Below are 11376 nucleotides of genomic sequence, written 5' to 3' on the forward strand. Positions count from 1 at the left end.
ATTCTCGTGTTAATTTGACAGATGTTTTAATTACACATAACTAGAAAAAGAAATCATAATGAAGGTAGTCAAATATCAGCAGTAAAAGTCAGACCAATACTGACATTGCTTTTTGATATTGGTTTAAAGTTACCGATCCCTAGTTATAAATCCACTATTTATATACAACCAGCGATGAAGACACCATGTAGAAATGAATGTAGCGTGGAGAAAACTGTCTGAAAAAAAGTTAAATTCTAGGTGTCTCATCCATCCTCCCTGTAGGCCTATAATCAGAGGTGAGCAGGTCGAAAAACATTGATAATTTCGACACCAAGTATGTGAAGTTGTCTTGGTGAAACGCTTGACCTGTTGCTATAAACGGACCAACTCATCTACTGTCTCTATTTGTGTCTGTGATGATGAAGTGGACAGCTAATTATCTTCTCCTCAGGTTAATGATGATGTCGTCTGTGGAGCCCAGCCTGGAGGAGCTGCTGTACAGCGGTCACCTTGCTAACGATGAGGTCCAGGGGGCGGAGCCTGCCCCCGAGGAGGAGGAGGAGGAGGATGTCACACATGATGTCAGCACGCTCACAACAAGCCAGGTCAAGTCTGCCTAAAAACAATGTTATGGTTAAAGGGATAGTTCAAATTTTTTTAAAGTCTAGCTCTATTTGCTACTTACCAATGATGATGTCGATTGGTCGAGTTCTTTCTCAGCACAATCCATGCTGTTCCTCATCGTAGCTCTGGAAGGTGAGGTCAACGGGGTCACGCGCTCCCTGTATGTACAAGCTGACTGAGGCTCAGTAAAATGTCATCCACAGTGCACACAAAGTAAGTCAGCATGAATTGTGCTGATAAATAAGTCTACCAATCAACATCACAGGCCTGCCACCCCGCATGCTTTTTTCGTAGCATGCACAGATTTTGGCATCAAAATATGCTTGTACGATTTGTCGGTTAAAACTACGCAAAAAGGTGTTGAGGCCTTTGAATTGAATTGTGTGTGTCCAGTATGCGTATCATGTGTTGTGAATCTACTTCTCACGTGGTCACTACTGCTACTGAAAGACTATAGAGATAACCTGACCAATCCAACCGACAAAAGCAACGAGTCTAGCCAATCAGAGGCAGATTAGGGCGGGTCATGACTTTACCATGCATCATATTAATGTGCGTCGTCCAAGGGAGCTACGTCCTGTCAGCTGATCTCCGCTGCTGCTGCTGCAGCTTTCTAAGATTCATATATTTAATTAGCCACTCTTAACACGTTGAGTGCCATGGACGAGATATCTCGGCTTACATAATCCAAGCGTTGAGTGCCATGGACGAGATATCTCGGCTTACATAAACATTTTTTTTTTTTGACGGTGGGACATCGATCAACCCCTTTTACGCCTCCTATAGCAGAATTGGAGGAAGAGAATGTGTATAATCTATTTTACCGACCAGCTAGGTGGGGACGGTACCTCCCGACAGAGAGAAAGTCAACCAAAAGCAGCAGCCTCAGGCGGGTGCTTCCTCCATTCACAAGGAAATGGCTTGCCGATTTTACAGTCATCAGTCACCAGACTCGCCGCTCTCGGCCCGCGCCAGCAGCAGCACACGGGGGATTGCAAATTTGCATAATATATTATAGGTAAAACACACTTTGAAACGCCCGCAGAAAGGCCAGAATCGCACGCATTCCGAAAACCCAGAAACGAACGAGCCTCATTCTCATACACTCGCTGCCAGGGAGGGAGGCTGCTCATACTCGCTGCCTGCCAGGGAGCGAGGCTGCAGCGAGCACTCGCTTCTGACAAACGCAGGCTGAAAGCCACTAGACACGCCCACGGAGGGAGGAGTTGAAGGAGAGGGCGTTCGGAACATTGTTTGGATGTCTGATCTCTCACTGATGCCAAAAAGAAATGGTTAAAGTGACTGTTCTGCCTGTTTGATTGAATTTCACAAAACTGCGATTATCTCAACTTTCACTCTCAGACAGCTGAAACCATGCTGTACTCAACGGCTAATATCTACATAACTACTAACTCTACAAACTAACTCTTTTAGACAGAGAAAGCACACATTCTATTAGTACTTTTGTGAACTTCGTGTTCACAAACTCCAAGCAGAAAAGAATCCTCGGCTCTTCTAAAATGAGCCAGAATCCTCAAAAAACGGCCTGGCACAAGCTACCTAGAGCATTGAAAAAAGGGCTGGCACTCAATGTGTTAATAACCAATACTACAATGTGGGCAGGCCGCGCCAGAGTCCATGCTAACGGCTGTTTAGAGGCTAGCGTTAGCTGTGTAATGGTCTCTCTCTCTCTCTCTGTTTTTATTTTTTAAGTGCCCTAAACTGAAGTCCCCCTGAGATTACTTTTTAGCACTGAGATTCGTTCTATGTTGTGTGAAGTGTGCTAATAAACTTGTCTGCATGCTAAAAGCAGCAGGTGTCCTCAAACTTTTGACTTGTGTGTGCTCAAAACACACCGGGAGACACAAAACGTCACACGCAAGTTGCGATGCTGCGGCACCAGTGTGTGGTACTCAAAATATTGTCTCAAGGCTGGCAGGTCTGACATCATATCATCATTGGAAAGTAGCAAATAGGGCTAGACTTTAAAAAAATAAGTGAACTATCCCTTTAAAGGTCATATATGTCATATTTCTGCTTTCCTGCAGCATAATAATATGAGTGGTAAATATCAGCAGGTTTCTGACTGGTAGATTATCTTAATCTACAACTTTGCCTCAAGGACCCTCAAAGTCCGACTAGAAAGTTTGTTTTCCCCAATATATATATATATATTTTTTAATGAAACAATAGACAAGACAATACAAGACAGACACAGGGAAAAAGAAAAAAACATACATACATCATACATTGCAATGTGATGCTACCAGCTGCTCAAGGCGCTTATGTATGTAATAGATAAAGTGCTTGGGATCTCTTGCAAGGGTTCCACAAGACACCAGCTAGGCAAGCCAACCATCACCCCCAACCTCAGTCACCTGTCATTCTTAACCTCGTCAAAGTAGGCCAGAAACGGTTCCCAGATAGTTGAGAACCTCCCAAGCAAGTTGGTTCTCAGGGACCTGAGTCTCAGATGTTTTGACCGTTTCACTGGTCTGTACCATCGTTGGACCAAGCTTTACAAGTTGGCTTTTCCGATTTTTGAAATCTACTTTCGTTTTAGAAGAACTCTAAAGTTGTGAGATTGCTGCTGTGGCTGAATTTCATCACGTGGATCGACAAAGTGCCCTCTCATCTTGACCTTTTCTTCTTCTCCTCTGTCTTTTCTGCAGACTGCGACAGCTTCTTCTTCTCCTCTGTCTTTGCTGCAGACTGCGACAGCGTCTTCTTCTCCTCTGTCTTTGCTGCAGACTGCGACAGCTCCGTCCGTCCAGGAGCCAATGATGTGCGGCGGCTGCGACGAGCAGGTGTGCGAGCGATTCTTCCTGCTGGCGGCGGGGCGCGTGTGGCACGGCCGCTGCCTCCGCTGCAGCCAGTGTCTGTGTGAGCTGCAGACACAGCCTTCACTCTACTGCAGGGACGGACTCATCTACTGCCAGCACGACTACCACAGGTCAGGATGCTCTGACCCAGCCATGCATTTGTAGGGCCATATGAAAATAAATTTTATTAAAAAAATACAAAAAATACAATTTCTCTTCACTTTTAGGATATGGATATATACATATAAAAACACACATATACAGTGTGTGTGTATGTATATATATATATATATATACAACAGTTAGTTCCGGCCGGGCAATTTGATTGGACAAGATCGAGGATCCTACCAGTGCCAATATTTCATGATAATGCACTGGCGCTTCACTGTGTGTAGATCACTCCGCTTCACAGCTGCCCTAATCAACAAAATGCTTCACAGCTGTAGAGTAGACAGTAGTAAAGTAGACAGCCTGCAGTTAATTAGGCTGATTAGGCTACATTTTCAGCAAAGCAGAAAGAGGGACTATTTTTGTTGGCGGAGGAATAAATAGAGAAATTATATATTTTCTCAGCTTTTTGTCATTTTTTTAATCAGCTTTGTTTAATAGAACTGTTGTATAAAAGCAATATCACACTCGAGGTCGTGCTGTTGTTGTCTAATTTTGGCACTGCTGTGATTATCTTCGGCACTCGGCCTGCGGCCTCGTGCCTACGACCGAATCACAGCAGTGCCGATATTAGCCAACAACCGCACTCCCTCTCGTGTGATATTGCTTAAATATATATATATGTACACATGTATATATATAGTGTACAGTATGTACAGTGTGTGTGTATATATAGATATAGATAATGTATATATATACATATACATATATATATGTATGTATGTATGCTTGTTTGTATGTATGCATGTTTGTATTTATGCATGTTTGTATTTATTTATTTATTTATTTATTTATTTATTTATTTATTTATTTATTTATTTATTTATTTATTTATTCATTTATTTATTTATTGATTGATTGACTTACTAATTTATTTATTCATTTATTTATTTAGTATGTATGTGTATATAATGTCTGTGCCGTCCCACAGACATTTATAGTTGACCCACCTTTTTTACTGCTACAGCCATGATTATCATGTGACACCATCTGGCAACTTCTAGCAACTTTCTGAGCCAAAACTTTCCTAGGAAAAGAGATGGTAACACAGCTTACGCTATATTCTAAGTTATACCTAGTCTTGTTGGTAACACTGTGGGTGGGCCAGCTTACGGTATATTCTAAGTTTGACCTAGTCTTGTTGGTAACACTGTGGGCAGCTTACGGACGGTATATTCTAAGTTTTACCTAGTCTTGTTGGGAGTTAAATATGGCTAAAAGTTTCTACTCCTCAGGTTTGATTCTAATTTGGACAACTCTTTGAGTTCTCAGCTGGACGGGGATCACATTTTCGAGCCTGAGTAGACCAAAACAACGTTCCCAGTCCTGAACACCATCCTGTCTCTCTCTCTCTCTCTCTCTCTCTCTCTCTGCCTGTTTCTCTCTCTCTGCGTGTCTCTCTCTCTCTCTTTCACTCTCTCTCTCTCTCTCTCTCTCTCTCTCTCTCACTCTTCTCTGCATGTCTCTATATACCTACTTCTTATCTCTGTATATTGATGTGACCGCTACGCTGCATACAGACACTAAGACAAATTCCTCGTATGTAACTTGCATACTGTGGCAATAAAAGTGATTCTGATTCTGATTCTCTGCCTGTCAGGATGTTCGGAGGCGGTCAGTGCGCTCGCTGCTCCCAGCCAATCCCGTCCTCTGATATGGTCATGAGGTCTGGGGATCTGACCTTTCACCCCCACTGCTTCTCCTGCCAGGTTGGCCTTTTTTTAAGCTCAAGAGTTCATAGTTCATTCATTCAATTTCATTATTCTTATTTTATTTTTATTCTTATTCTTATTCTCATTCTTATTATTTCAGATTAACCCCCCATTTTCTCCCCAATTGTACTTGGCCAATTCCCCCCTGCTGCCACCGGTCGCTGGTTGTAATGTTTGTTTGCAGGAGTGTGACGTCACGTTGATGCCTGGGAACCTGTACTGCATGCAGGGCCCCAACCTCTACTGTCAGTCTCATTACCATGACAACGCCAGTGTCCCGCCATCCAATGATGTCCAGCCCAAACCAGATGTGAAAGAGGGTGAGAGTGTGTCTTATATACCTATAGGAAAATACCATAGACTATATATACCTATATAGCTGCATTGCTGCTTAGGGCACAAAACAGGAACAACATCCGACAATAAACAGCAGGATTATGGGTAATGTAGTTTTTGTGGCTTCGACTTGCAACTGAACATTTAGCCCACTTCATAGAAAATACAGAGATGTACAGTAGGCTATATTGTGTATCGTCATTCAGCCTAAAAATACAAAGATATTATTTTTGGTCCATATCGCCCAGCCCTACACCCGGCCTAGCAGTAAAACGGTCTGAAAGAGATGTCAGAATCATCCTCTCTCTCCGCTCCCTCTCCTGTCTCTCCAAAGTCCCCGTAGACCTCTGGAGGCGAGACGCAGCCAGGTGCACCCTGGGAGTCGTAGTTCAGGAAGGAGTACCTATGTGTTCTTATGTCATCCATTTTATGTGAAGCACTTTTAACTGCATCTGTGTATGAAATGTGCTATACAAATAAATTTGACTTGACTTGACTTGACTAGTAATAATATATATACCTATGGGAAAATACCATAGACTGTATATACCTATAGTAATAATATATATACCTGTGGGAAAATACCATAGACTGTATACCTATAGTAATAATAGGAAAAGTATAGGAAAAGTATATACCTATAGTAATAATATATATATACCTATAGGAAAATACCATAGACTGTATACAAAATATGAACGTAGCCACCGTGACATCATCCATTGGTTTATGGACTCCCGTTTTGAAGCCTCGACTTTGGCATTTTGACCGTCACCATCTTTTCTTTTCTTTTTTTTCTTTTTTTTTTCTTTCTTTTCTTTTCTTTTCTTTTCTTTTCTTTTCTTTTCTTTTTTTTGTCTTTTAGCACTGCAGCTCGCCTGCTATTGGTTCATGATCAGCAGCTCGTCTGCTATTGGTTCGTGATCAGCAGCTCCGTCTGCTATTGGTTCGTGATCAGCGAGCTGCATGATCACTGGAGAGGCGACCTGTGCAGTGATTGAGACCATCAACTCATTAGGAAAGTGTTTACTGAGGTCATAAATCAAGTGAGAAGTAGGGATGGGTATCGTTTCATATTTTTCGATACTGGTGCTAAAACGATACTTCTAAAACGGTACCGGTGTTTAACGGTGCCTGAAACGGTACTTTTTTTTAATTGACTTGATTTCAAACAATAATGTTATGTGTTAAGCACTAGAATGTTAGTGAAGGTGCGTGCAGCGCCGCTTTTGGAGCACCGGAGGGCGGATATTTCACTCAGCAGCTCGGGCATGGCACCTAAATGAGGTGCCTAAATCTGCATTGCAATTCGGTACCGGTAGTAAAAGTACTGGTACATATTGGTACCGGGTTTCGGTATCCAACCCTAGTGAGAAGTAGGGTCGTTTTCCCATTGCCTTCTATACAATCAAACTTATTTTTGCAGCCAGCGGATTCGCCCCCTGCTGGCCATTTGCAGCTTTAAGGCACTTCTGCATTGGTTTAATTTTTTGGGAGCAGAGGTTGGTTCTTGGTAAAACAGTGAAGAAGTTGCATTTTTAACTTGTCAGCTTCATCCCGACCTTCTCCGTCGCCTCGGTACTTTCTGTTACATCATCACCCGGCCATCTTGGTAGGACAATAACACGTGATTCAATCAATTAACAGACAATTACAATCAAATGACAAAACAGAGCTGTGTCTATTGTAATAATGCGCCATATTGGTAGGAAATGCATGTGACATCATGGGGATACTATGAATACCACAGGAGAGGGGGAGGAGTCTGTGAGCAGTGCAGACGGGCGGGCGGACGACCAGGCAGCGGATGGTCTGCGGAGCCGCAGGCGGACCAAACGGATCCGGACGTGTTTCCGCAGCGAGCAGCTCCAAGCACTGGAGGACTATTTCACCTTGAAACACAACCCAGACGGCAAAGACTGGACCTGCCTCGCCCACAAGACCGGCCTGCCAAAGAGGGTGCTGCAGGTGAGGGGAGCCTGCTGCTTTTGTTACACATTTGAAGGTCATAAATACAGGGTTCCAACCAGAGATGCTCACAAGTCAATTTTTGTAAGTCCAAGTCAAGTCTCAAGTCTTTGGTCACAAGTCAAAGTCAAGTCTCAAGTCTTTGGTCAGTTCTAGTCTTTGATGAGTATTCTATCATCTGCTGCATGCCAGCCGGCCTGCATAGAACACTGCATAGCTAAAACTAAGGAATTCAAAGCATGTACTGTATTATTATCTATTAGCAGTACCGGCATTAATTAGTTGACATTGTTAGTAGTAGACCTTTCCTTAATGTTAACGTACATAAATAAACTTGAGTCTGAATCGAGTCTCAACAAGTATTTTCCGGGTGAGTCTCAAGTCAAATCTCAAGTGACTGTGTGTGCGACTAATGCCTACCCCACACTACAGGATTTTCAAATCCTTGAAGATTATAAAAATCTTGAGAGCCCACACACTACAGGACAGAGAGAGCCGATTTTTTAACATTTCAATCTTGGGACACACACACAATCGCGTCTGTTCAAACGCAACCCCACACACTAGAAGATTATGCCGAAGATTCACCTTGGAAGCAGGGCTCGACTTAACTTTTAAAATGCCTATTCAGTGTGCGCACCGGGTGTAGTAGTAGTAATAATGATAATAATAATAATAATAATAATACATTTGTGTCATTTCGTTTTCTAAACAAATCTTATTTTTTGTTTTTATAATGCATTTGCACTGAAAAGATTTGTTTAACTAATATTTGCGCGGACAGCCGCGTCCATTCGGGGTGTAGGCCTACTGTGCACGGCCAGGCGAAAACCGTCTGCACAGGTGCCTTGTGTTGTGGAGGGGCGCGTCTGCTGATTTGACTCACTTTTCCGTGCGGACACTCGCCGATGCGGGAAGCATATGAGACCTAAGCGCTTGTTGTAGGCTACATGCTTTGCAGTATAGCATTAGTTTTCCGTCCCGTTCAAAGACGCACGGGTATTTCACCTCGATGACAATTTCCTCGTTCTTTGTTTCTGTGCGGGGCTGCGGGCGGACGCGGACCAGATTATTTTGCGAAAAACTGTAATGGAAACGCAGCTACTACTGGCTCTCTGCTCAAGATGCAATCGCCTGTCGGGTTGTAAATATCTAACATGTTAGATATGCCCGATTCACAATCGGGAAGAGGCAGTCTTCCCGATTGTGAATCTTTGAACCCCACACACTACAGGATCATTTGGGAAGATTATCTGCCCGACGCGGCTCAAATCGGGAGCACCCCCGAGAAAATCGGGAGGGGGGAATCTTGGCCATAATCTTGAAAATTATCCTGTAGTGTGGGGTAGGCATAAGTGCGGCTCAAGTCCCCATATGTGGTTCCTACGCAGGTCTGTAAAGTATGAAAAAATATGAAAAATGTATTTGATAATTTCCAGGTCTTGAACAGTTTGGGAATTTGAAAAATAAAATCTGGTAAAGTATGTAAAATGTTGTGGTTCATACACTCATAATTATAACATTCAGTGAAGAATAATGTTCAGATAGAGGGATGCTGTTATGACCCAGCCGCTGTCAGCATGCATTATAATACCCTGCACCAAAATCACATCCAGTCAACAACATAGAACATAGATTCTCCCTTGGAGAATATGGAATGTTCTGATATTTGTGGCTGTGACGAACAGTCTTCATCTATCCAGTGATATGACCTCATTAAACTATCTGTTTAAATCATATTGAACACCAGACAACCTCTTCAAAACAAATCAATGTCTGGAAAATGTATGGTGTTATTTAATTGAAAGCGTGTAGGAACCCTGACATACACACATAAACACACACTACACACACACTTTATCTTATGCACTTTCTCTCTCTCAACACATTCATATGAGCTCTCTCTCTCTCTCTCTCTCTCTCTATCTCTCTCTCTCTCCTGCCTCGCTCTCTCTCTATCTCTCTCTCTCTCTCTCTCTCTCTGCCTCTCTTTCTTTCTCTCTCTCTCTCTCTCTCTCTCGCTCAGGTGTGGTTCCAGAATGCGCGGGCCAAGCTGAGGCGTTCCCTCTCCACTGACGACTCTCAGATCAACTCGCCTGCTCCCTCCAGAGGCGAAAGCACGCCCCCCGCCTGCTCCCCCGGCCAATCGCAGCCCTTCCTCGCTAGCACCATCGACCAACTAGAGCTCTCCCTGCTCACCGCCCCGCTCGGCGACCCGCCCCTCAGCCCGGCCCCGGGCCAATCACAGGGGCCCAGAAACTATTCCTTCTTCCTGGATTACGACTCCCAGGGTGCACCTGGCTGCGTCTCTCCTCCAGACGTCTACGGGGACTTTGGGGAGACAGGGGAGGGAGCGGAGAGAGAAGATGAGTCTGACGTCTCTTTCAGACAGTTTTACTGCTAGGCCGGGTGTAGGGCTGGGCGATATGGACCAAAAATCATATCTTTGTATTTTTAGGCTGAATGACGATACACAATATACTGTACATGTCTGTATTTTCTATGAAGTGGGCTAAATCTTCAGTTGTAAGTCAAAGCCACAAACACTACATTACCCATAATCCTGCTGTTTATTGTCGGAAACAGGATGTTGCTCCTGTTTTGTGCCCTAAGCAATCCAGCAGATTTCCTGGCAAATCCAACTCGACACTTGTCATGTTTTGTTTTGTTTATAGCAGGTCTACTAATATACTAATATATCTCAAAATGAACATGGTAATGATTGATTTATGTTCAAATGCTACATAGCACCTTTAAAGCTCTTTTAGTCAGAGGGTCAGAATAGTGATTTGAAGTCAAAGGTATCATTCTCATAGACTTCCATTCATTCCAATTCACTTCAACAAACTAATTTATAATATTCTTGAAACCAACCAACATGGTTTGATTGTAAACTAACTAGAACTTGTTTGTGTGTTTTTGACTAAGCACTTGGCAAATATTTGTGCGATACACGTTAACTAAACAGTTACACGAGTTATTCTCTAGACAGATAAGGGTTTAGTGTGCATTCTGTGTGTAGAGTAACTGTCTTCCTATCACTGAGCTGGGACCCACATGTTGGTGGTGGAAAGACTGAAATGGGACGGCATGTCATTCAGTACAAAGACAGATCAAATCTGGCGTCTTTTAGGACCTCAGATATTTCCAGGATCTCTGAATGAATGAATATGGTTGAGAGTTTATCAGCCCAAAGCCAGAAACCAGCCTCATGTTGTGAGCTCAGTTTACAGAAAATCTGTGTTGTGTTACAAGAAAAAAACATTTTGAAATGTCGAATAGAACTGAAAGCCGCCTCAGGGCAAAAGGTTCTAACTGACTGCTGTAGGCTGTATCCTAACTGACTGCTGTGGGCTGTATCTGTGTTGGTTGACAATGTTGTTTTTTTAGGCCATTTTAGGGCCATTAAACCTGTTAACATTCCTCTGTATATTTCAAAAACACATGGGTGTCAATGGGAAAATAAACAATATTTTCCACAGACAATAATTGTCTCCAGTGTCAGCTGTCAGTTGCAGTTTGTTGGGATTTTGATTGACCGTTGGGGCTTATTTTGAAATGACTGTACTTTGTTATGACTTGCTGTGTAATTATTTATTATAGTGCCCTGAAGTCTAGAAACCATCAAACCGTCTTCAGATGATCTGAAAGAAAAATTGCTAAAAATAAAACTTTAGTTGTAGAGCTTTTTTAAAAGCCGTTGTCTGGAGGAACAGTCTGAGAATCACTTCTAGCCTTTCAGTTTGAACGTGTGCTAATTTTGG

General features: G+C 42.9%; 1 protein-coding gene across 1 annotated transcript; it reads left to right on the plus strand.

Moving 5' to 3' along the window:
* Window positions 1-443: 443 nt before the first annotated feature.
* LOC310784864 (LIM/homeobox protein Awh-like) lies at window positions 444-10932 on the plus strand (the record flags this gene model as incomplete). Its single annotated transcript, XM_083645899.1, has 6 exons — window positions 444-587; window positions 3357-3559; window positions 5197-5305; window positions 5493-5628; window positions 7395-7612; window positions 9639-10932. 6 exons carry the CDS (start codon window positions 444-446, stop codon window positions 10014-10016), a joined length of 1188 nt encoding a protein of 395 aa, XP_083502025.1. The 3' UTR covers window positions 10017-10932.
* Between the last annotated feature and the right edge of the window lie 444 nt (window positions 10933-11376).

The sequence above is a fragment of the Poromitra crassiceps genome (assembly GCF_964638095.1).
Source record: "Poromitra crassiceps genome assembly, chromosome: 11".
NCBI classification, from domain to species: domain Eukaryota; kingdom Metazoa; phylum Chordata; class Actinopteri; order Beryciformes; family Melamphaidae; genus Poromitra; species Poromitra crassiceps.